Source organism: Botrytis cinerea, chromosome 8, assembly GCF_000143535.2.
Source record: "Botrytis cinerea B05.10 chromosome 8, complete sequence".
Taxonomy (NCBI): domain Eukaryota; kingdom Fungi; phylum Ascomycota; class Leotiomycetes; order Helotiales; family Sclerotiniaceae; genus Botrytis; species Botrytis cinerea.
In genome coordinates, this window is record NC_037317.1 from 1,612,202 (window position 1) to 1,635,184 (window position 22,983).

The window sequence follows — 22,983 nt, forward strand, 5'->3', positions numbered from 1 at the left end:
AGCGTTATCCAGTGTTATCCGGGATAGAGTTTTCCCGAATTCCTTTCCCACTCATTCCAGAACAATCTCTCAACAATCCCTTTAAAAGTCCCTTAACGGGAGCTAATGATGTCTAGTACGCAGTAAGCCAGGTCCATGGTCAGTCCACGATCGGGTCAATCCACGGTCTGTTTATCCAGAGTCTTTTCTTGATTCTCAATTCCTGCAAATTCCAATCCACACAATACATTGCCTGATCAAGTGTGCAGGTGGGCACATATGACGCTGACCAGAGACAAACCTCGTGATTTTTAATTGACTGTTTGTCATTCATCCTGACAAAGATCCCGAATTATCATTATCGACTCTAAACTCGATTTGTTGGAACGTCAACACGTGATCAGCACTAGTGTAGATCTCTGCATACAACAGCCCTTTGAGTCGTGCCTGTCTGCAAGACTTTATTATTAGTCTTCATTAAATTTAACTCTTTCAAGATATACACTACATACACTACATACTTCAATTTTCACTTCGCCCAGCCGTTTATACCCATCTTGAAGTTACAGCGAAAACATATTTTAATCTATCATTTTATTGCATCTTACAAATAGTCCAATATTTGTTTATACTTTTGTTCTTGTTCTCAAAATCTGCAGGAATGAGCTTGAATTTTGGACTGACCAATATTAAACCTGTGGCGCCAAAATTTAAATCCGAAAAGGTTCCAAAACAGAGGCCGACTCTATCTAGTAGGACATCCAGTAATGGCCTTCGAATTGGAACACCTGTATCCAAAGTCACTGATGCTCGTGGCAGACTAGCCGTCCCAAGCCCTCCCCCCGAGGCAGGAAAGAAGAGGAAAGAAAGAGAAATCAGCGGAAGCCGCAACACTAAAAGAAACACAACTCTAACCCTTCGAAAAAGCCCCAGTCAACAGCCGTTGACGAGTGATAGCGAGGAAGATGAAGAGATCGCCGTGTCTTCCAAACGGGCCAAGCCGGAAAACATCGAGCCTGATTTGAAGAGGAATTTGAAGGACAAAAAAGCCTTTTCGACTGAACCCGATAATACGCAAGGCTCTACATGCAGAATGATCCATGCGGCGGATGTCATGATGACGAAACGCACGGCTAAGAGCGGCGAGAAAGTTTGCGATAGGAAGAAGGAAGACGGCGACGCGGTCCTTCTAAGATATCCCAGTGTCAGTCGCAGAGAAAGGTATTGTCTACCGAATTCAACTTCCAAAATCTGAAGTTGATTTCAGCTAATCAATGCCGTCACTACAGATACCAACTTATCTCCGAAGGCGAAGTTATTGATCCCGCAGGAGAAGATTTGATCAACCCTTATGACGAGATACCGAAGATTGTGGAAATTGTCAAGGATGAATATTTGACCGATGAACAAGCAGCGGAGTTCGCACATCCGGAAACGGGTATAATTCGAAAAATCAACAAAGCGACGAACAATATTACCTGGACTCTTTCCAGCGCAAAAAAGCCCCACGACAAAGAGAAAATGAAGGGGCTGTTGCTTGAGTTCAGGAATGCTGTGGGAGCTTACAATGACGCGCTCAGCACTCTCACTAAAAATGGATCGCTGGCGAAAAATCTAGAAAACAAGCATTCACTGTCGTCTAAGCTTCTCAAAATGGTTCTCCAGCAAGTTTACGACCGAGCAGTGTCTCCCCAAGTTGACTTGACTAATAAATACCAAAATGGCACGGATTATGTTTACGGCGAGCTCACATTCCCGTTCATATCCCGAATCCTCAGGGAGGATACTCGCATGAAATCCGATCAAGTTTTCATAGATCTTGGTTCGGGAGTAGGAAATGTCGTCGTGCATGCCGCGCTACAAGTTGGTTGCGAAAGTTGGGGTTGCGAAATAATGCCTAACTGCTGTAAGCTGGCTTCCTTACAACAGACAGAATTTTCCGCACGCTGTAGGGCGTGGGGCCTCAGCGCCGGGTCAGTCAACCTCGAGGAAGGGAATTTCTTGAATAACGAAAACATTCTCAAAGTTATGAAGAGGGCTGATGTTATCTTGGTTAACAATCAAGTTTTCGCACCTGCTTTGAACCAAAGTCTTGTGAACCTATTCTTGGATTTAAAAGAGGGTTGCAAGATTGTAAGTTTAAAAACTTTCGTACCGGATGGTCACGTTATAAATTCTTACAATGAACACAATCCCATCAATTTATTGCGGGTGGAAAAAAAGACGTACGCGGAAGGCGACGTTAGTTGGCATTCTAATGGAGGGGATTACTACGTTACTACGAAGGACAGCACTATCGTAGCTAAGTATCACCAGACCCCAAAGGATAGAAAGACACGGGGGAGTCGGGTTAGATGATTTTTGAATTTGAATATACGGTTTCCTTGCACAGTTGATACCATTGGGAAGGTTATTATTGGGTACTTGAGCACGAAGCGATATCACAGCGAGGCAGCATAGAGTAGATGTATGGATAAATGTATGTATTTGTAACACCAATCATTTTTCGTTCATGTTTTACCTTTCTCGGTGATTTCAAATAGAGTGTGATAGGCTTGACTCAATCATCAGTTTCTTACATCAAGTCCCAAACTTTTTATTCATTTCATCTGCCTCCCTTCCCTTTTGAGCCATCCATCTGTCAATCAACTCTTTATTCTCCGCTTTTGCCCTTTTCTCGTTCTGCTCCGCTATATTAAGCTGCAAATTCAGAGATATCATCTCATCCTGCACATCATGAAACCCCTTAGTTTTAGCTCTCAACTCCTCGTCTCGATCCCTAATTTTCCTCTCGAGAACATTTCGTTCTCGAGTTAAAGTCTCTAACTGCTTGGACACCGAAGCACTTTTGGTACGTAGAGCTTGGAGTGAGGTTTCGGTAGTCTTCAAACGCGATTGGAAGTGCGAAGAGGAACGGAGTGCTTCGGATAAGGAAGCGCGGAGCTGAAGGACCTCGGATGAGGTTGTGGATTGAGTTTGATTTGCATTTTTGGATATTGCTTTTTGAGATGTAGCGGAAGAAGAGAGGGATGAGGGGTTGGCGGAGGTAGATGGGGTGTCGTGAACAGCTGCAGCTGCAGTTTGAGCAGAGACTTTGTCGAGCAGCTGAGTATCTTTTGCAAGTTGTTAGACTTTAGACAAAGGTCATTTCAGAAGGGGTGCCGTACAAGCGTCTATGAAGGTAGGATCAAAGCGCTGGTAGCTGGTTTGTTCGCGCTCATCACGCTCTTGTAGAGCTTTCGTATAATCATCGCGCCAGGAAGTCATTGTGTCGTTCTCTTGGTTGCTGACGTATGAGTTGAGGTTTCATTGCTTTGAAAATCCAGGTAGTTATTCGTCAATAAACAATCATAGAATGTGATCTCTTTCTGCCTAGAGTAGAGTTTCACAAAAGGTTGAAGTTATGGATATTGAAAGTTGTTGAAGAAAAGTTTAGCCTCATGGTTGCATGTACGAGAATCTGCAAGTGAATGGATATATAAGGAAGTTCTCTTATGCAGTATGCATGTGTGAATGGATGTGTGCTGGTACTGTGGATGAGCTGTAGCCTCTTGTAGTGGGATAGATCTCGATAAGCAAATGCTGATAGGACCAAGCGGCCGGCGCTAGCGGGTTTCCGATGGATGGCTGGATAGCTGAATGGCTGGATGGGGCAATGTAATGAAGAAGCACGAGGCACGAGGCAAGCACTAAAGCTTAAAGTTACCGATGTAATGCTCATCCTCTTCAGTTAACCAAACCAAACCTATATTAAGTATTGCATCAATACATAAATAATTCGAATTCTCGAAAGGAAAAAAGAATTCTTTTCATCACGACCGAAACGACTCTCCATTCAACGTGCCCACGCTCCTTTTCTTGTTTAAGAGATCGAGGAAAGAGAGAAAGCTCGCGCTTCGTGAGAAAGATTAGATCAAGCACAGGCTAGGCAAAGATGGCTTCACGAAAGAAGGTTTTATTGAAGGTAAGGACTGTTATTGAGGATGTGATGAGTGGTTTGATGCTGATCTGATATCCGCAGGTTATTATCCTCGGCGATAGCGGTGTAGGAAAGACGAGTTTGATGAACCAATATGTACGTTGAATACCTACCGAGTGTCTTTCAATCGCGACGTATACACCGATAATAGAGACTGATACTGGATTAGGTCAACAAGAAATTCAGTGCAAGCTACAAGGCGACCATTGGGGCGGATTTCTTGACAAAGGAGGTCCTAGTCGACGATAGATTAGTTACTATGCAGGTAAGGGCTTCACGCTTTTTACGGCAGTTAGGGTCTGGTGGCTGATGATTGGATATAGCTTTGGGATACAGCAGGGCAGGAACGTTTCCAGTCGTTAGGGGTCGCATTCTACAGAGGAGCGGATTGCTGTGTCCTTGTCTACGACGTGAACAATTCAAAGAGTTTCGATACATTGGATAGTTGGAGGGATGAATTCCTGATCCAGGCCTCGCCTAGAGATCCAGAAAGCTTTCCGTTTGTAAGTTTAGCAGTGTTACGGGAATCCGATATGGTACTGACAGTTGCGTAGGTCGTTCTAGGAAACAAAATTGATGTCGAAGAGAACAAGAGAGTGGTAAGTTGGGCATTAAAATAACAGTATAGTATCTTTACTAACTGCGGTTCAGATTTCCTCAAAACGGGCTATGACTTTCTGTACTTCAAAGGGCAATATCCCATATTTCGAAACGAGTGCAAAGGAGGCCATCAATGTTGAGCAAGCCTTTGAAGGTAAATCACTTTTAAGTTTGTCAAATAGATCCTAGCTAATTCTCTTCTAGTTATTGCGAGAAACGCCTTAGCACAGGAGGAATCAGAAGAATACAACGGAGATTACTCGGATCCAATCAACATCCACATCGAGAACGATAGAGATGGCTGTGCCTGCTAAATGGTACTTGGTGAAGGTCTGAAATCATTGGTCTTATTTTCTCTCTCTGTGTCTCTGCCCTACACTTCCAACCACCGAGGGAATTATACTGGAAGTTTTGATGGGAAGGTTGTCAACTGTACATAGGGATCATTCTGGCGCTATTGGGTCTGCTATTTTCTTATTTCCTTGATGATACAGAACGCATAATGAGAAAGTCGGGTTTTATAGTTCTGTAATGAAAGCATCTTCGAATGAACCAAATTACTGCATTAAACAGGTAGTTATTTGTGATAGATGTGAGTCTTGTACGGAGTAGAGTAGTGCAACATAAATTGACATTGAAACAAAGTTACCTTGGGACCCCATTCTCTTGGATAAAGTTTGGTTTGATAACGATTAGCGCGCTTAGAACTATCTGGGTACATACAAGCCAAGCGATAAAACGGCTATCTCTTTCCCTCAAATGAGAATGTCTTGCTCTTGGGTACAGTAATGTAAGCCTACACTTGGCGTGGCTTTCGATTTATAATTTGTTTCTCTCTCCTTTCTCAAAGTCCAACTAACTGAAGGATTGTTAGTGAGTGCGATCGCGTGCTAAATCCTTCGCGTTCCGAATTCACTACTACCTCATCTACACAGGTGTCCATCGTGCATCGAAGACGAACATTACATTCGCACTCTCCATATATCTACATGGCATCATAAGACCTGTCATATTTTTAAATGCATCAATATATGTGCTTGTGTCTACGACCTCCATGACCTTACAAGATTCCAAACGAAACTCAAATAGTCAACCTCCACATTGTTCGGATTTTAGTTGCATAGGTGGGATATAGATAAGATAAAAGGCGTTTAAAGGACGAGATCTCAGACCTTAGTTCAAGGACACCGGCGCAGTCAGTTCAACTCGGCGCGATGAGTGCGTCAACGGATTCTGCTACAATGCAGACACATACTCAGAGAGTATTGCTGGAAAGGACGACCACAGGCACAAGTGCAGCTGCAAGCACTGGTAGCAAGAATGTGGGATTCAGAGCCGGAGTGGGCTTAGAGAATGTAGCGCGCAGGACTCTGGGGATGGTTTTATTGGGAGTTACAGTGATGTTATGGACGAGCAGTAATTTTCTTGCTAGCGTAAGTATGCTTCTCATTTGGCAAGCTTAATATATTGAGCTGGGAAACTATCAAGGAATTCAAATGCCCAATACTAATACTGAGAACAATAGTACATATTCGCCGATAATACCTATTCAAAACCATATTTTGTTACATACATCAACACATCATTCTTTGCTGTATCGTTGATTCCTATATTTCTACGAATATCGAGAGAGCATGGCTGGTCACATGTGAAGGATTCAGCTGTGGACTACTACCACGAACAAATATCAGAATACCGCACTGGACTCCAGAATCTCCGCAAAGGATGGCATCGCCGAGGATCCAATCGAGAAGACCAAGAGTACGATTCTATGAGCGCTTCTCATTCCCGTCTCCTAAGCTCTACCGATGACCTTGACACAGATCTTCCGCAGTCACAAGAACAAGAGAAGGAAGACAAATTAAGTGTATCCGAGACCGCCAAACTTTCTCTCGAATTCTCTCTTCTCTGGTTCATAGCCAACTATCTCGTGGCCGGCTGTCTCGAATACACATCCGTAGCCTCCTCCACAATTCTAACTTCCACTTCCTCAATCTTCACCCTCCTCTTTGGGGCGCTCGTTCGTGTCGAATCCTTCACGGTCCGCAAACTCCTCGGTGTTCTGGCTTCCTTTGTAGGCATCATTCTCATTTCCTCTGTCGATCTCGGGAGTACGGATAATGACTCAAACCGTGGGAACTTTCCCCACAAATCCCAAGCGCAAATTGCGATTGGCGATATCATGGCTTTTGGAAGCGCAGTGATGTATGGGCTGTACGCAGTAGTAATGAAAAAGCGCTGCGGTAATGAAGACCGTGTCGATATGCCGCTATTCTTTGGACTCGTTGGATTTTTCAATGTTGTTTTCCTCTGGCCCGGTTTCTTCATTTTGCATTTCAGCGGCGTGGAAACATTCGAGCTACCTCCCACTGGCAAAATTTGGCTCATAGTATTATTGAACTCCTTGAGCAGTTTTATAAGCGATTATTGCTGGGCGTATGCGATGTTGTTGACAACGCCATTGGTAGTGACCGTAGGCTTGAGCATGACGATCCCGTTGAGTTTGGTGGGCCAGATGTGGTTGAATGACCAGACAAGCACTGCAGTTTATTGGGTGGGTGCATTGGTTGTGGTGGGAAGTTTTGTGTTTGTTAATCATGAGAGCAAGGAGGAGGAGAAGGGAGAGCCAGGGGATGAAAGAATCATACCTATCGTGGTTGTTGTGGATCATGATGAGAGAGGAGATGAAGTGGTTTAGATCTCTAGAGGCAAAGAAAATAGAGTTGGAGTTTGGTTTCGAATTTGGGATACATTCTAATGTTCTTGGGGGAATATCTCAGGTCCACTTAAGCACTATAGGGCCTGGTTATTGGATCTATTCTTTGAGGTTGCTTCTAGATCTATGAATAATTTCTATGTCATTGGTATATTAAAGAATCGAACTGAAAGACTGAGCTTTGCCTTCATGCGCTGCCATCTACCCAAGCTTGATGCAAATGACATTTGCAGTAAGCGCCACCTGACACTCACGCTTAGGTACCACCTTGTCCGCCGGAACAACATTTGCGGGATATAATCATATCCAATACTGTAAACCCCAAATAAAACCCATCATCAACCCCAACCATGGTGGCGTGATGCATTCTCTCATTAAACCATCTCAAACAAGTAATATCCCAAACGCCTTGCATGGTATCTAACGCAAAACCTCCCATAAGGTTACCCGAATCCATCTCCTGCTTCTAATGCTTTCTTCCATCCTTACAATTAACATGCACGACTTTATGCTTAGGAGATGAATTTCCCCCTTCAATAACTACAGCTGTCAGCTTGCCGCCTTTCAAACATCCCGTATCCAAGCCCATGCTATATTTCTCCAATTGGAGACCTCGCTTGGAGTCGTGGCCGTAAATGACTGTAGTGCGTTCTTTCTTTGGCAGTTTCTTCTGATGTTGATTCCAGACCTATTGATTCTGTGGTTAGAAAGATTCTGAAATAATTGCACGGTGAAATGTGAGTAACTCTTACCTTATTCCAATGTTTCCCATCTCTTTCGTCGCTGGGTACCCCATGAATCAGGGTCCGCATATTCATCACCATAGATGGATCCTGTCTTTCCAATTCAACCCCGGGAGCCAGCCCAGCATGAACAACAACCACCTGCTCCATTCCATCCAAATGCCCTACTCTCAAAATCACCGGGCATTTCTTCAACCACTTGATCCTCTTCTCCCCCAGCGCCCTCACCAGCGCTCGATCCTTGTAATCTCCATGATTGAAACTGACTTCCTCCAACCCATCAATTACTTTCTCCGGATCTTCACTCGGGCCAGGTTCATCCATCTCCATCTCCTTATGCTGTGCTATCATATCGGCATGGGCAAGAATAATCCTATCTTCATGGTTTCCCCTCACGGCAGAAGCTCCGATTCTCATGGCAAGATCAACCACGCCTGGAGAATCTGGTCCTTTGGATATCATATCGCCAGCTAATATCAAATGGTCGTGTTTCTCATCGAAGTTTACTTTGTCGAGCAAACTCACCAACGCATCTTTCATTCCGTGCACATCGCCCACTATGATTAGGCGATTCGGTTTCCTGTGTTTGCCTGTCTGCGGCAGGTAATCGGAAGGTAAATTCATCAGGTGTATCATATTTGTAAAGGCGGGCTGCGCATTCGTTCCATATTCGTGATGTACCATCTCTCCGGTTTTCCTGTCCATTATTAAATCGGCAGTAGATGTAGAGATTTGGCGGAAGTAAAGTGTATAGGGAATCCAAGTGCATGCTAAGGCAAGCAGGAGACAAATGATAATATTTCTTTTCGAACGCGCACTGTTCTTCTGGGGCCGCATCTCCAACGGAGGACCAGTGGCGTGGATGGGTAGTGACGGCATCTGTACGGATATGCTGTGGTTGCTGCTGTGGTTGCATATGACGTCCACAGCACAGATTGAATATGCAACGAAGGAATAGAAGTTCTGGTTCGTTACTTTTAATCTTCTTTGAGATAGATGGGCATTGATCGGCAAACGGCCTGTGATTTAAGATGGAGCTTGAGGCGTTTCCTTCCTAACACTCGCAATCACCTCTTTGTTCTGATGATTTCCTCGATCAATCAAAACGTATTCATGTCGTATTATATCATGTCCATTCGATGAGAGATGAAAGATGAAAGACAAAGAAGCTGACGAGATGAGGATATACTTGGCTTGCTTTGCCAATACGGCAAGACGGCATCCCAATTCATGAGCACCTTGCTGTCTCCTTATTCCTCCATAAAAATAAGTGGTTACCAGGTACATACTGTGCCTAGCAAATTATCCGGTGATGTCTTTCTTTTTTTGCGGCTCGGTACCGAATTTGATACGTGCAACGCACAGTGAAGATGGGGCACATGATGCCGGTTGACGTAATAACCCGCCATTGCTAATTTGGCAGTTCACGTCAAAACGTTTCTAGTGTCACGATACACGTTGCATACACCTACTCGTGTAGGTACCTATGCCGGTACGTGTAGAACAGAAACATCACATCGATTACATTATGCAGAATGGCACACGAATTGCCCGAACACGACTTCTCAGAATTGAAGAAGGGACGTCGCAAGTATGTACAATTTGGTTCTTTCAACGGATGAAGTCGATTGCATCTACGGACAAGGGTTTAGAAGTTGATCAGCACAATGAGGATCATAAGCATGATAAAATCTCCGAGGGTTGTACTAGGTTGCGCTTCTCGACTTTGATGGATTGGCAGCATAATTTACCATTGCAGTGAGCTCCAGGAAGTATTAGTATTGATTAGAGTTTGCTTGACATCTGACGCCTCCCAGATTTTAGTCGCTTGAGTGTCTGTATAGGGGTTAGAGATTGAAAGTATATATTTCCAAGTAAGCCCTTGTGCTTGGTTTCAACGGCTGTGTCAGGGTCAAGCTTCACTGAGTGTACCATTTCCATTTAACTTTTATGGATAGTTTAAGAGCCTAAGACAAGGTTGAGCGTCTGTGTATTAACAATGTCCCATTCCCAGTCAGCTCTCGCAAATAGTTTGAATGTCTGTATAAGGGTTGAGGATCTAATGCACTGATAGTTTGTCACTTTCCAATCAACTCTCGTGGGTACTCTGATTGTCTGAATAAGGGTTGTATATTCAAATTGAGATCAACCCAGTTTCCGAGTGGAACTCGTGTGAGTTGTACTTAGGGTCTTCGCGGTATGAATCTGACGCCGGTGCGCTCGTAAGTCGCTAAGTTTGAATGCATAAATTGAAATCGGAAATTGAGAGGCCATCCTAACTATAGCTATCTAATAATCAATCAGAAAGTATTGATTGTTCAAATTAAAAAGAGACATCGATCCCGTGACAAACTTTTTATAACACGTTTGTTTTGGGAAATCATTACTATCAAAGGCTCAAAACATACTGGCAAACAAATGGTTGAACTCCTGCCACGCTAAACCAGGATTATCGCAACCGCATGAAGAAGATCTAAAAAGAAGAGTTTATGCTCCGGCCATATACTCGCCCTCGTCAACGTCTTCTTCTTCTTCTTCTCCTGAACTATCGTCACTGTTTTGTTGTTGCTGGCCTTCCTCTTCGCTATCTTCTCTTTCATCTCTGGTCACAACAGCTTTGCCAGTTCTAGTCTTCTTTCCTGCCGCTTTCTCTCGACCGAGACCGCCACCCTGGATTATGACTTCCCCTGCAGCTTGCTCTGGGCTAGCAGAGCCGTCACTAGCGACATCATCTTCGATTTGTCCTGGGATAGAACCTGCACCCAAACCGGGGTTGGCAATCCAAGGCAACTCTTCCTCTAAGACCCTGGCGCAAGTTAGATACCTCAAAGGCTTGCTTCTTACGGTCGTTCGAAGCTGAAGGTGATCTTCCAAGAGATCGGCGATGATAACACGATGGTCATCCTTGATAAGTTCAACGGCATCAGCGAGACACTGCTTTCCTTTGGTCGACATGGCAAAAAGTTGATGGAACTCATTTGCGGCGTGTTTATCGATATAATCGCAGCGAAAGATAGTACGATAAAACTCCACGCCACCATCTTCGTGTCGATGATGTCTGTTCGCCATAATGGAAGACTGAAAGAACTGACGACACATTGTTAGAGCCTGCCAGTAGTAGATGTCGGAACCATAATCGGCACGACCTGGGATCTTGTCGGGAGTTTCTCTCCGAATTAGACGTTGCGGATAGTATTGCAAGAGCCGTCTCTCTACGTCAATCTTCTTATCTCTGAGCTCACGACACTTACGTTCCGCTACTTGAAGACAGATTTTTCCGTGCTGAATGTTGTCAAAACTGCTTCTGTTGATGAGACCTGGAAGTTCGAGACCGCCCGCGATGTGAATGATGGATTCACGAAAAATGATCGCCGATTGTAGACGAACAGCAACGTCGGACCATGCCTCGGGGGCCTTTGCAATGTGGACCCAGAGCTTCTGGTTGATCCGCAGAAGATAGCTTTCGATGTATGTGCGAACACTTGGCAAGCTGTCTATGAAGGCGGCGGCCTGTAAGATTGAAACGCAATCGGTGATGTACATGTTTGCATCACCGTCATCAATATCGTCTGTGAGATTGGGGGGCATATTGTACAACATTCTGAAAAGGTTGTCGTAGGTTCTTTCGAAAGACACCTCGCCAATGCCATTAAAGGCACCAGCGCCGTTCAAGCTAAGCTTTCCTTTCTTTTTTTCTGGCTGTATTAGAATTCAAGTTAGCAATTGTTTGAATTCGTTGTGGGCATTAGAGACTTATGAAAGTATGGATTCAGTCTGGACATTGAAGGCGCATGGTTGTCAAAAAGTGTTTTGTGGCATGCGTGACCACAATACCACGGAATATCAAGACTATTATAGAAAACTTACAACGCAAACAAAATCTCTGAATCGCTGGTCGTCAAAGGCACCAAACGGTATCATCTCAATCCACCATCTAATAGTGTGTGCTTCGGAGCGCATAGTTTTGGTGATATTTCTTGGTGCAACATTTTTGAGAAGGGCGCCGATTTTTGGCGCGTAGTTGACCAGTTGCCACGAATGTAGCTTCCAATTTTTCCCTGTGGGTGACATGATGAGAACATCCCCATCAGGAGGAAATGGATTCAGTGCCGACATATTGTTCTGGGTGTGCAATGGTGCAATGAATGGGAGAAGTAGACCAGGGCTGCGAAGGTTTGATGAAGGTTGATATTATTGAGAGGAGCAAGGACAGAGAGAATGTGTTGTATTGTAGAGGTAGAGATAAGACAATGAGCAAAGGAAGAAAGCCAGAAAGAAAGAAGAGAGGTGGGTGGCGGATGGTAGGTTATAAGTCTCAAAATAAAGTAAGTCTGACTTCCTCTCTGAAATGAGAATATTTAAAGTACAGGAGAGTGGGAAAGTAGAGACATTTATAAATGCGGTCGGAGCCGAGATTTTTCAACTCTTAATGAAAAATCTCTGTTGCTTTGGACAATTGGATAGAAGATGATTCACTCGGGAAGACACAATAGTCATGAGCTGTAGCTATGAGATGAGATCGGTTGAGTACTTTCGGGTGCTGTACTAGGTGTTATTCAATATGCTCTTTGTAAATCAACAATAATCAATTTAGAGGACAAAGATTTAGATCAACATCACATATTTTGCTTGATCATCTATTTGAGAAGGCTCCAGTTAGGAAGGACAGTTGAAAGGTCGAGTTGAGCTCTTGAATTCATTCCTTTCTGTCTGTCTGTCAGTTTCACAGCGTTTTGATTTGTCTATATTGGTTTATATCTATCCCTTTTGCTGCGAGCATGAAGGAGAAATTAGACACCCTTATCCGAAGTCAACTAAGGGTATAGAAATTCACCAGACAAGTCACTACAAGTCTATTAATGTCCTGAGCTACCTAGACAACCTTGTCATTGGGATTCATTATATGGCATAGATATAAAGTGTTTTGTTGAAGACAAGAAATGGAGAGAGCTAGTGTAGTATAGGTTACCTCAAACCATCCTATGAATTATACTGACTTTGAAATTTGGACATATCGACAATGAGCAAGCAGAAATTCAAACATACGAAGGTATTGGAAAGGAGTGACTTGTTTGCGATGACAATCCATCTTGAACAAATAATAGATTTAATTGAAAGAAAGATGGCTTGGAACTGGAAGATGTCAACGATAGAAGTGAATTTGGATATCCTTCTCAAAGCACTTCGGATAAAGTCAAGACAAAAATTCTGATTGTGCTCTTGAAGGTGTATAAATTGGTGCTGCATATTATAAGCTCTTACACTTATCATTAGTTGACTTCTATTTGGCTGGCTGAACTTACGTCTCACACATCACAATCTATCAAGGAGTCTACAGAGTCATGTTTCATTTCATGGAATCGTTTCACTCGCCATTCTCTCTCTAGCCCCAACAGACACGACAATGTGAGAACTTCCAATCATCAGGTAACAGGCAAGCAATTATCGAACAGTAAAGAAAGAAAACGAGTTGTTATCCAATTTGCTTGCCCCAAATCTCTTTCTACCATCACAGTTTTCGCTAATTTAGAACCAACTGGGTAAGAAAAAGAAACATACATCGTCGTAAAGTGTATATATGTAACTGGCAAACAGAAACATAAAGGGAAGCAATTATATGCTATTCATACTTTCCTCACTATATCCGTCCTTCTCATGTCCCGCCTCAATGGTAGTATTACGCTGCTACCTTCAGAGTTTCTCGCAGCAGCCGATGAACTCCTTAGATATTCCGCATGAGTCTCAGCATTTCTGTCTCTAATAGCACCCATCCGAAGTCGTCCATGTACTCTTGTTATATTCCAATCTTTTACACCTACAAGTTGACCCCCATTATTCGCTTGTCTTGACAAATGTGTTTGTGACCTATGATCTCTGATTTCTCATCCGTATCCGTATCCGACATACATGCCATCATGATTTATATTACGAGTTTAGTGCATTGAAGCTGTCATTCCAGCTTTTGTATCATTGATATTCTCATTAAAATCCCTGAATATTCGGCAATGCAGGCCATTGGGCTTGCTCGGCTTGTTCATCCACTTGTTTCGAGATTTCCATGATCGCCTATCTATGAACATATTATCCCTTGAATCACCTTGCTGGTATCTGCTCCAACTACGTACTCTATCCTATCCCACTCCATACCCTACTGCAAGTCTGTTTTTGATTGTCTTTCCTCGCCCCCATGGAATCAGGTACTATTATCCAAATACCAACCTGATCATCATTTCCCGACAATGGTTTCCATCAATTCATCTAGGGTTAACCTCACTGTCAAATACTGTCATCATACCATTCATTGCCTTCGCCGCTGTTACTAGGCGACCGTAATAATTTGGCTGTCAATGCTACTCCGTGTTTGAAAGCTCACTCTAATACGGATGTAGCATTATGTGCTCCAGCTAGCTTCATAAACAAATTTGTGCTAACTAAGCTTGGAAGTCGTAGACTTGGTGAACCGAGTATGATTTGCAAGTTCAAGTTGGATCAGTCCTTGCCACGAGATTGTGCATGTAGACGCATGGTAAGCTCGCACCTTAATCACTGCCCACGAGACCGAGTTATAAAGGCTCAGAATCGAACGCAAAGGCTTCTTCTGTATCAGTCTTCGAGTATATAAAGTCCGATTTTAGTTGTTGGTACACCAGGACGTATCGAGCTATTGTCACTCATTCTAAAGCTACCAAGAAGCCTGGAGATCCCGATCATGACTTCGTCTTCGTCTCGAATGGACAAGTTGCTCAGATCTTGCTGACTCCCAATCATGTTCTATGTTTTCTCGTATGGCTATGATTTCTTTGCCTCCGAATTTCCCTGCCGCGGGGGCTGGGGGTCCCCAGCGTTGGCGGTATCGCTGTTCAATGAAATGTTTGCCCTCTTCGTCCTTTGGAATCAAGTTACAGAAAGAATTGATGCATCGGTCTTCTTCAATGAGACCACTGATATCAATTTGAGTCAATGAAGTAGCGAATGGCTCCTTTGTCATAACAGCCGTGCAGGTAAGGCTTTCTTGGCTAGCAAATCTAGTCTTCCCATAGAGTTCCAAGCAGCCTTTTTTATAACCTTGGCAATTGGATATATATTAACGGTCACTGTTGAACAATTGCAATAGAAAAGATGACCGGTATGGATGACACTATTCATCCCCCAATAGTTTGCGCTCGATATGGATTTAACTTCGGATACGGGACTAAGGCGCCCCGCAGAAAGTCAATCACAAATCAAAGAACGATCAACATGGGTATTCTACAGAAATTACCATAAGGCTGAGATACTTGCGAGTAAGAGAACTTTATAAACGAGGTCAAGTAGATCGCTACTTATCGAACTGACAGGGCAAATTCTTCGCCTTGACAAGTGCCCGTCTCTTTGATGGAGAAGAAATACTTCCAGTTTATGATGCACGGGTAATTCGGCATCCTGGCTCTCCGATAACTGCAACTGCTAACTGTAATGCAGACCGCTCAGCGCGTGTATAAATCCCAAATCAGCGAAATCACATATGGGAATTGATGGGCCGAAGAAGGTGCCCTTCTTGAATTGCTATGCTGCACTGCATATATACGAGTACACGCTTGGAGTCAGATAAACTCTTTCCATGTTCAGACAAGCGAGAACATACATAGCTGTGCCGAGGTAGTCACGGTAGCCACACGAAGACCAACAAGAAGGGATCGGTGATTTGACGCTTGAAGGACACAGAAACCGACAGCCCTGCGTCCCCAAAGATAGACGTCTTGAAATAGATGACCATATTGAACACATGAATTCATCCTGCCTGTCGATGAGTCCCCGTTGCGGTCGACAAAACTTGCCAGGGCATCGGGTAATTCTGTATTTTTCTGCCGAGAATGTTACTGTCCGACCAGTCCTACCCTCCCGCCTCCCTACCTTCAAACATAGATATGCTCGTGTGGTATGTGGCCAGCTGTGCGAAGGTTACATCTCTCGATATTCTCAGCTGGAGTCGTGGATCGGGTGCATGATGGTGCGACCGGGCTCACGATGCCAGATAGGACTGTAACAGTAACATAATCTGCGATATGAAACCCCAAAAAGCAAATTCCCATAAGGCGACATGGGGAATTCTTCGATTTACCATAGCACAACATTGCCTGCCCCAGGAGCCAGGCATGTCTTCCCCGGAAAAAGTAAGTGGTAAGACGATAAGTTGCTCGTAATCACAACATCAACATAACCATCAGACCGCAAATTGAACATCTCCAGCTGTTTGCGTGGTAGCGACAACCATTTTCATCTTTTTATGTGCTCGTATAAGCTCTGATTGACTTTTCCAGCTTATCTGGGTAAGCACACACACAGCACACCAGCAGCCCATTTTTCATCATCTACACCGGCGCTGCATATCAATACTCAACGCTGCCTATGCATCAATATTTACTTTTGGGAAAAATGTTTGTTTTTCCGTCACGGCCAATAGAATTCCACCATCGCACTGCCATGATTTGGATGGAAACCACTCAGCACCTTCTCTTCGTGTCCCACCACCAAAGCGCCATTCCCTTGCTCTCTCTCTCTCCCTCTCCCTCTCCGTCTCTTTCCTTTTGCCGCTCAAGACAATCAAAGCGGCTTGACTCATTGTGGCTTCTTGCCGTATTGACTAAGAACAACGTAGGCAGGCAAGTAGGCAGGCTCCAAATAGGGAATGAATGATTAAAAGGCTCAAGTGACGAGGTCAGACCACCGATTTTCTTATCCACATCCACCTCTGTTTTCTCAGACATTCTCTATTGATATCAACGTCCTATACCTATTTACTCTTGCTCCCCTTTATCAAATCCTTCCTGCGTGCCATATTTCTGACATTCTTCCTGTTTTGCTATTCGCGCTATGAGAAATCGCACCTATGGCTGAATCTAACATTGTCAACTCCAACCATCCGCTCCAAGCTCCCCCATCGGATCAACATTCCTTATCCGAACAAAGTGAGGAAAAAAATGCTCTGTCGTGCATCTTGGTATATCACAGCTAACAACTTTTAGTCAATATTGCAACACGAGCTGTCCACTCTCAGCTCAATAAATTAATTCTCCTTCGTTTGCCCCTCGCTCTCCCTCCATACACTACGAATCCGTCCATCTATGTCTCGGGCATCCTTCACATTGCGCCAATCTACATTACATTCGAATCACTATGGCAAGCCATTATAGACGCACCCTGCCTTCCACTATCTCTCAACGATGAACAAACAAAATCTGACGGTCCCGGCAGTAGATCGGACTCTTTGGACTCTCAGTCATCGAAAGTCTGCTCAAGAACTCAGTCTTTACTTTCGCACCTCCTTCTTCCTGGTCTTTTGCGATCCGGACGCCTTCGAGCCGATATCCGCACTTTGACTGGAACCCCCGATCATAAAATTGAAGAGCAACTGAAGGCAGTCTCGAATGATGGACGGCTAGCAGAGTTCATTGCACACACAAAGAAATCTGTCCAAACAAACCCACATGTATTGTTAGCATATGCGTGGGTATTATATATGGCCTTGTTCTCGGGCGGTCGATATCTTCGTGCTTCACTCAAATCGGCGGGTGGCTTGGAAGACTTTTGGGAAAGAGACCCCTCTCCCGTGCGCCCCTATGGGGTTACCAGAACATCGGCGCCCTCCCAGTCTTCCAGCAAAGAGGATTCCGAACAAGAATTGCGCCCCTCTGCCCGTCGGCTTTCACGCTCCGAGTGTAGCCGGTTGATGAAGAAACAAGGTCTTCAGTTCTTCGATTTTGTTGGGGATGAGGATGGCGAAGATATTAAACGCGAGTTTAAAGGGCGAATAGCAGAAGCCGAAGTCCTCTTAACAGATGGCGAAAAGGCCGACGTTATCAAAGAAGCGCAAGCAATATTCTCCTTCATGGTTATGATGGTTTCTGAACTAGATTCAGTATGTGGAACTACGGAAGAACATTTGGAGACAGTTAAATCCTCAGGCTCCACAAGATTACATCGGGAACACAAACCTCTGAACATGGCGCGGGGCAGTATTGATCTCACACAGGAACGCCTTTCAAAAATGAGAGAAGAGAAAAGTTCTACTCAAGAAGAACGATTGGAGAGAAAGCCAAGTCTCTATGCATCATTCGTTGAAGCTCCCATGGCTAAATTGGTGAGATTTAAAGATGACTTTCCTGGTACAGTAAGACCTCTAGCAAGAAAGCATTCCATAATCTCTCCTCCCACACAGGGTGGAATGTCAGAAGAAGAAAATGGTATAATTTCTGGGACAGGCCTATTTGTTGGACTCTTAACATTTGGAGGACCATTAGTAGCACTGACAGCAGCATTTGCAGCTTGGTATTATGTTGTGTAATAGATTCTTTTTTGGGATACACATTGCATGGTTTGGGATGTGTTTACGACATTACAAAAGAGGTAAGAACTTTCACGGGTGCGTTTGGCTCAGAGCCGTAAGTCGAATGAGGGTATAATGGCTATGGTCATGAGTAGACAGCTCTTTTCTTCTGTACATAGGTACTTAGTACACTCTTTTAGGATAACTACAATTTGATACCCCTATTGATCGTTTTCAACACTGGTTCTATTCGCACACCACTTTCTTTTCGTGCATACCCAAACTTTAACGAAAAGACTGAATCTATTTCCAATCAAGCTATGCTGTACTTTCTCTTTTCGCTTCGTCTTGTAAGCTGACACTTCGAACGAAATTACACAAAGGCCAAAAGCTTCCCCCGAAATCCATGTCGTACCTATGATGTAATTGTTAGCCAAGTCTCTCTTTACAATTACTGGTATTAAATATTTATAGCTATCTGTTTCTAATAGGGATGACCTCGATCAAGTTTGGCAGCGTGATATGCCAACATCCCGTGGGCAAACTTGGCAATTGCTCTTCCACCTAGCAAACTACCAGAATGAGAGGACAGCCCATGTCAAATAAAATGATACATACCAGTAGTTAGCAGCAACACAAATGCCATCCTCTCCACAACTTTGCCCTACTTTATGATACCACAATGCTGGTAAGTACAGCATATCTCCCTTCTCCAAAGTCACATGCATTGGCTGAGCGAGATGCGAGTACTTCGTAGGGTTTCTGGATGGCACATCTGGATCCCAGGTTGCGACGGGCAACTCTACTGAGGGCGAATCTGGTTCGATATTGAGGGTGGCGGGGTCGGACGTAGAACGGACGTAGGAGGTGGACGAAAGAGGTACTTCATTGATGCAGGGGTGAAAGAGAGGGGGAAGTAGAGTAAAATGTTTTTGTCCGAGAATCTGAACGTAAATGTTTTGGTAAGGGTCTTTGTGGAGGGACGTGATGGAATGCGAATTCCCTATCCACTAAAGCATGTGTAAGATATGGTTCTAGGAAGGAGAGAGTAGGTGATTCTCACGAGATTGATGGCATCGGGATCTTGTTGGAGTGCTATCCTAGCGAAGGATATGTCCTGTTCGACATCAGAGAACAATGAAGAATATTCATTGCGAAGATTGTCATTCTCTGTTTGATTTTAGACCAGTGAATAGTAGCTGCATGCTAGATAGGGTTTCTTACGTGTTTGCGCATATCTCACTTCTTCCTCGTTTCTCTCGTGCAATTCTTGCTGCGAGACAAAATCGACGAAATCGGGAAAAGATTGAGACTCCTCCCAAGGCTTGACAAAAACCAACTCTCCGTCGTCGTTTAGGGTAGGAGAGTCGGCATTTCCGTGGGGGGTCACTGCTACGTTCACTTCATGTGACGAGAGTGTAGATCTGAGATGAGACAGTGACCAAGTAGATGTTGCTTTCCACTGGAGTATTGAGCGTTAACATATGAAACGCGCATACATTGAAATATACGGAGTAGGTAGGTATATCATGAGAGAAAAGGGGACTAGAGGGGGTGCTTACATCCGAAGCGAAGCCTCGTACTATGAATGGCCGGTTCAAGGCGACGAAGCGCATAAATTCGAGGGCCGAAGGTGCCTCATCCAGAATAGTTATTGTGGATGAGTTGAGCTCGTTATACGTAGTCAACAAGTCTGTTATTGGATCTGACGGAAGGGCGTTCATCTTGAAACTTCAAGATGATATTATTAGTCGTTCGATGAGTGAAAGGGTGATGTTGCCAAATTTGGTCTCGTGGGTTTGAAGAGTGAAAGATTTTGATGTGGAGAAAATTTGTGCTGGATGCAATGCCAGTAAAGTATCATCTCAATAAATCTCATATCATCGCCAATAACTTCATATTTTTTAGCCTGACATAATAATTCTAGGTCGATTTGTTTGTACGTTCGAACGCACTTGACAATTTCACAGGCCAAGAAATGAGCAGAGGAGGGCTCCTTGGCATCTAGAGTAGATGAAGATCATAAAGGCATTCATGATTGGTAAAAATTGATCTACCTAATTGACTCTTATGAATAAGACTCTTTACCGTTAAAACCTGATGTGCTACATAAAATATACTGATCGCCTAATGCGTCGTGACTGAGTTATAATGGCCCTTGGGGTATACCTGTTACGCCGAACAAACAATGCAACTCATGCTCCTCGTAATTAACTCGTAAGCACGAATCTTTCACAAAATTGACTCCACGCTGAAAGAAACTCTCTCTTTGCTCCCGAAAGCATCGGTTTCTGCCCAATATTCTACTCGTCTTCATCGTCATAATTCTCTTCTACATCTGCCCATCCACAGCCCCACCGTCTTCCCCCAGTCTCCCCACCCATTCTTAAATCTCTAGCGTCTCTCCCCTCTCTCCAACATCTAACATTCCAGTCATCATCGGCACAAATAAGTTCACCATTGCTTGTCCAACTCAGCGAGCTCACTTCTCTTGCATGCCCTCTTATCAGCGCTGTTCCATGGGTATAGATAGGCACTGGGTCTTCTGCTGAAGCGTCTTTCTTACTTTCCCAAAGAGCTGAATGAAGTCTTCCAGATCGCGACAATGACGTGGAGCTCATAGTTCGGGATTGTTGAGCGACGCCTTCGAGTGGAATAGAAGTATTAGCTTTTGTGCCGAGGTAGCGTTCATCGGTGGGAAACAAAATTGGAGTCCCATCATTGCTACCCACAGCTAGAAGCTCGGAGTTGCCATTGACAGGTTTGCGAATCGCAGACTTAATATAAAAGTTAGCAACATGGAAAGAAGGGTGTCGCAATCCATAGAGCGGGCCTAAGCCTTCTTGGGCTGCCCGTTGAGCTGTTCGTTTTCCATTGCCACTTCCGAACTCAGGTGCATGGCCGAGAATAAGATGAGAGGTTGAATATGCGTAAACAACATTGTCTTTACAAACACTGTAAAACCTGCTTCCATCGTGACTCATACTGAGAGAGGTGATTCCGAAAGGACGATTGCCGACATGGCTAGAGATTTGTTTCGTGTATGCAACTGGTTGACTGCTTTTCCGCTTGTTGGAACAGTTACGGATATCCCAAAGCTTAACAATGGAATTTGATTCTGATCCTGTAAGCAACAAGTGCTCTTGACCTGGTGGTAAGAAATGGATACTCGTAACGGATATATCACCGATGCGTTGTTTCTTGGCAGCGGAAAGAGAGCGCGAATTTGCGGTGGGTTTCGGTTCATGCGAATGTGAGCCGTGATGAGCATCCAAAATGCCATTTACATTGCCACAACGTGGAAGGCTTTCACCTGCTAGTTTCTGCATCTCCATGATTGGGCCATCGTCACCCTTGCACCTTAAATCCCAAATCTGAACACTACCATCCCTACCTGAAGTGGCAAGCACATTCTTGTTATTCGCTCCCGGTTGAAATCTGACTTGTTTCAATGTTGCACTGTGGTTCGCAAGGATACATATTGGCTTTTGTGTTGTCATGTCTGAAACTTTGGCGGAAAGATCTCCGGATGCCGTTGCTATCAAAGAATCGTCGTCGGAAAGTGACAGATCGATGATCGCGTTCTTATGGACTTGCCAGCCGAGGTATACACTGCTGAACGAAGGCTTTCCATTCTTCTCCGATTCTACTAATCTAACACGTCCTTCATCGTCACCAATTGCTACTAGAGAATTCGTATTCAGACCGGCGTTGCAAAATGGTATGCTGTCCCTGCCGCCCAAGAGACTCGAAGTGTGGCTCACATCTTCCGGCCTACTGTAAAACGATGCAGTCTCGTCTCGCCAATCATTGACGGCGTATGCTAGATTGGGTCGTCTCGATCTGGAAGTGCCCAGGCTCAACTGCAATAGTCTTGCACTCAAACCACGATTCTCGAAGGGAACAATGCGCTCCAACGGTTCACTCAAGATAGGTTCATTAACACATTTCCCCTCCTCCCCCTCTTCCTCAACATCTTCAAGAATCGATTGTGATTTTGGATACGAAGAAGTTATCTTCAAGGCACCATGATGTGATTGTCCATATCGAATTTGATCTTTGAATGAGCAAGCAATATCTGAACCTATACCCGCACTGACATCACTATGAGCCGTCTTTCTTCTCTTGAATTCTCTAGGCATTGAAATCGAGTCCTGGTTTTCCTGGCCTGGAAGATCTTCCATGTTGTCGAATGGTTTTAAGGGGCTGGATTGTGTTTCCTGACGATTGTTGACTAACGCCTTGAGGGCTCGGCCGGAAGGTGAAGACATTGACATTGTGGCAGCCTTGTTGTCGAAAAATTTCCTGAATCTTCTCGGTGTAATTGAGGTTTGTCGCCGTTCCTTTTTCGGTGTTCCTATTCTGTTCGAAGGGGGGAGCTTTGGAAGCTGAGGAGAACCCATGGGCATGTCCGGGGGAGAGGATGGCAGATCCATAGAATGGGATGAAGGTGAGAGAGACATAATGGCAAATTCAAAAAAAAAAATAACAATCAAAGATTTACAAGTTGTTCTCAAGAAATACGCAACTGCAAATACAAAAGCATGCGCATACGCATATCGAGTTGTCAAGTGTCTTGTGAAGTAGAAGTATAAAATAATAAAAGCGAAATAGCCACGGCAGAGACGCGAGATGCATCTATTGGACGTGTGCCACTTTA

General features: G+C 44.2%; 9 protein-coding genes across 9 annotated transcripts; 4 read left to right on the top strand and 5 right to left on the bottom strand.

Moving 5' to 3' along the window:
* Window positions 1-417: 417 nt before the first annotated feature.
* Bcdot1 lies at window positions 418-2,474 on the top strand. The gene is made up of 2 exons (XM_024694636.1): window positions 418-1,200; window positions 1,269-2,474. The coding sequence occupies exons 1-2, from the start codon at window positions 641-643 to the stop codon at window positions 2,335-2,337; spliced, it is 1,629 nt and encodes a 542-aa protein (XP_024550426.1). The 5' UTR covers window positions 418-640; the 3' UTR covers window positions 2,338-2,474.
* An 18-nt stretch (window positions 2,475-2,492) lies between these two features.
* Window positions 2,493-3,530, bottom strand: BCIN_08g04190 (hypothetical protein). Its single transcript, XM_001553980.2, has 2 exons — window positions 3,147-3,530; window positions 2,493-3,092 (listed from the first exon to the last, which is right to left on the bottom strand). The coding sequence occupies exons 1-2, from the start codon at window positions 3,244-3,246 to the stop codon at window positions 2,560-2,562; spliced, it is 633 nt and encodes a 210-aa protein (XP_001554030.1). The 5' UTR covers window positions 3,247-3,530; the 3' UTR covers window positions 2,493-2,559.
* Window positions 3,531-3,651: 121 nt separating this feature from the next.
* Window positions 3,652-5,219, top strand: BCIN_08g04200 (hypothetical protein). The gene is made up of 7 exons (XM_001553981.2): window positions 3,652-3,943; window positions 4,001-4,054; window positions 4,128-4,223; window positions 4,282-4,461; window positions 4,513-4,557; window positions 4,610-4,712; window positions 4,763-5,219. The coding sequence occupies exons 1-7, from the start codon at window positions 3,914-3,916 to the stop codon at window positions 4,870-4,872; spliced, it is 618 nt and encodes a 205-aa protein (XP_001554031.1). The 5' UTR covers window positions 3,652-3,913; the 3' UTR covers window positions 4,873-5,219.
* Window positions 5,220-5,319: 100 nt separating this feature from the next.
* On the top strand, window positions 5,320-7,351 carry BCIN_08g04210 (hypothetical protein). The gene is made up of 2 exons (XM_024694637.1): window positions 5,320-5,991; window positions 6,084-7,351. The coding sequence occupies exons 1-2, from the start codon at window positions 5,773-5,775 to the stop codon at window positions 7,254-7,256; spliced, it is 1,392 nt and encodes a 463-aa protein (XP_024550427.1). The 5' UTR covers window positions 5,320-5,772; the 3' UTR covers window positions 7,257-7,351.
* A 113-nt stretch (window positions 7,352-7,464) lies between these two features.
* BCIN_08g04220 (hypothetical protein) lies at window positions 7,465-9,358 on the bottom strand. Its single transcript, XM_024694638.1, has 2 exons — window positions 8,027-9,358; window positions 7,465-7,962 (listed from the first exon to the last, which is right to left on the bottom strand). Exons 1-2 carry the CDS (start codon window positions 8,720-8,722, stop codon window positions 7,741-7,743), a joined length of 918 nt encoding a protein of 305 aa, XP_024550428.1. The 5' UTR covers window positions 8,723-9,358; the 3' UTR covers window positions 7,465-7,740.
* Window positions 9,359-10,045: 687 nt separating this feature from the next.
* On the bottom strand, window positions 10,046-12,638 carry BCIN_08g04230 (hypothetical protein). Its single transcript, XM_001553984.2, has 2 exons — window positions 11,885-12,638; window positions 10,046-11,716 (listed from the first exon to the last, which is right to left on the bottom strand). The coding sequence occupies exons 1-2, from the start codon at window positions 12,131-12,133 to the stop codon at window positions 10,505-10,507; spliced, it is 1,461 nt and encodes a 486-aa protein (XP_001554034.1). The 5' UTR covers window positions 12,134-12,638; the 3' UTR covers window positions 10,046-10,504.
* A 3,957-nt stretch (window positions 12,639-16,595) lies between these two features.
* BCIN_08g04240 (hypothetical protein) lies at window positions 16,596-18,560 on the top strand. Its single transcript, XM_024694639.1, has 2 exons — window positions 16,596-16,965; window positions 17,023-18,560. Exons 1-2 carry the CDS (start codon window positions 16,887-16,889, stop codon window positions 18,339-18,341), a joined length of 1,398 nt encoding a protein of 465 aa, XP_024550429.1. The 5' UTR covers window positions 16,596-16,886; the 3' UTR covers window positions 18,342-18,560.
* Window positions 18,561-18,564: 4 nt separating this feature from the next.
* BCIN_08g04250 (hypothetical protein) lies at window positions 18,565-20,328 on the bottom strand. Its single transcript, XM_024694640.1, has 5 exons — window positions 19,886-20,328; window positions 19,548-19,785; window positions 19,387-19,493; window positions 18,942-19,333; window positions 18,565-18,738 (listed from the first exon to the last, which is right to left on the bottom strand). The coding sequence occupies exons 1-5, from the start codon at window positions 20,045-20,047 to the stop codon at window positions 18,642-18,644; spliced, it is 996 nt and encodes a 331-aa protein (XP_024550430.1). The 5' UTR covers window positions 20,048-20,328; the 3' UTR covers window positions 18,565-18,641.
* A 9-nt stretch (window positions 20,329-20,337) lies between these two features.
* On the bottom strand, window positions 20,338-22,962 carry BCIN_08g04260 (hypothetical protein). Its single transcript, XM_001553989.2, has one exon. It carries the CDS (start codon window positions 22,784-22,786, stop codon window positions 20,627-20,629), a length of 2,160 nt encoding a protein of 719 aa, XP_001554039.2. The 5' UTR covers window positions 22,787-22,962; the 3' UTR covers window positions 20,338-20,626.
* Between the last annotated feature and the right edge of the window lie 21 nt (window positions 22,963-22,983).

Bases quoted from the DNA above. Each gene is read 5' to 3' on its own strand.
- Bcdot1 (XM_024694636.1), top strand. From the start codon at position 641: ATGAGCTTGAATTTTGGACTGACCAATATTAAACCTGTGGCGCCAAAA. The intron at 1,201-1,268 runs GTATTGTCTACC...CCGTCACTACAG, and splicing joins AGTGTCAGTCGCAGAGAAAG to ATACCAACTTATCTCCGAAG.
- BCIN_08g04190 (XM_001553980.2), bottom strand. From the start codon at position 3,246: ATGACTTCCTGGCGCGATGATTATACGAAAGCTCTACAAGAGCGTGAT. The intron at 3,093-3,146 runs GTACGGCACCCC...AACTTGCAAAAG, and splicing joins TCCTACCTTCATAGACGCTT to ATACTCAGCTGCTCGACAAA.
- BCIN_08g04200 (XM_001553981.2), top strand. From the start codon at position 3,914: ATGGCTTCACGAAAGAAGGTTTTATTGAAG. The intron at 4,224-4,281 runs GTAAGGGCTTCA...GATTGGATATAG, and splicing joins ATAGATTAGTTACTATGCAG to CTTTGGGATACAGCAGGGCA. The intron at 4,713-4,762 runs GTAAATCACTTT...ATTCTCTTCTAG, and splicing joins TGTTGAGCAAGCCTTTGAAG to TTATTGCGAGAAACGCCTTA.
- BCIN_08g04210 (XM_024694637.1), top strand. From the start codon at position 5,773: ATGAGTGCGTCAACGGATTCTGCTACAATGCAGACACATACTCAGAGA. The intron at 5,992-6,083 runs GTAAGTATGCTT...TGAGAACAATAG, and splicing joins GCAGTAATTTTCTTGCTAGC to TACATATTCGCCGATAATAC.
- BCIN_08g04220 (XM_024694638.1), bottom strand. From the start codon at position 8,722: ATGGACAGGAAAACCGGAGAGATGGTACATCACGAATATGGAACGAAT. The intron at 7,963-8,026 runs GTAAGAGTTACT...CAGAATCAATAG, and splicing joins ATGGGAAACATTGGAATAAG to GTCTGGAATCAACATCAGAA.
- BCIN_08g04230 (XM_001553984.2), bottom strand. From the start codon at position 12,133: ATGTCGGCACTGAATCCATTTCCTCCTGATGGGGATGTTCTCATCATG. The intron at 11,717-11,884 runs GTAAGTTTTCTA...ATTCTAATACAG, and splicing joins TCAGAGATTTTGTTTGCGTT to CCAGAAAAAAAGAAAGGAAA.
- BCIN_08g04240 (XM_024694639.1), top strand. From the start codon at position 16,887: ATGGCTGAATCTAACATTGTCAACTCCAACCATCCGCTCCAAGCTCCC. The intron at 16,966-17,022 runs GTGAGGAAAAAA...AACAACTTTTAG, and splicing joins ACATTCCTTATCCGAACAAA to TCAATATTGCAACACGAGCT.
- BCIN_08g04250 (XM_024694640.1), bottom strand. From the start codon at position 20,047: ATGAACGCCCTTCCGTCAGATCCAATAACAGACTTGTTGACTACGTAT. The intron at 19,494-19,547 runs GTAAGAAACCCT...AAAATCAAACAG, and splicing joins AGTGAGATATGCGCAAACAC to AGAATGACAATCTTCGCAAT. The intron at 19,334-19,386 runs GTGAGAATCACC...CACATGCTTTAG, and splicing joins ATCCCGATGCCATCAATCTC to TGGATAGGGAATTCGCATTC.
- BCIN_08g04260 (XM_001553989.2), bottom strand. From the start codon at position 22,786: ATGTCTCTCTCACCTTCATCCCATTCTATGGATCTGCCATCCTCTCCC.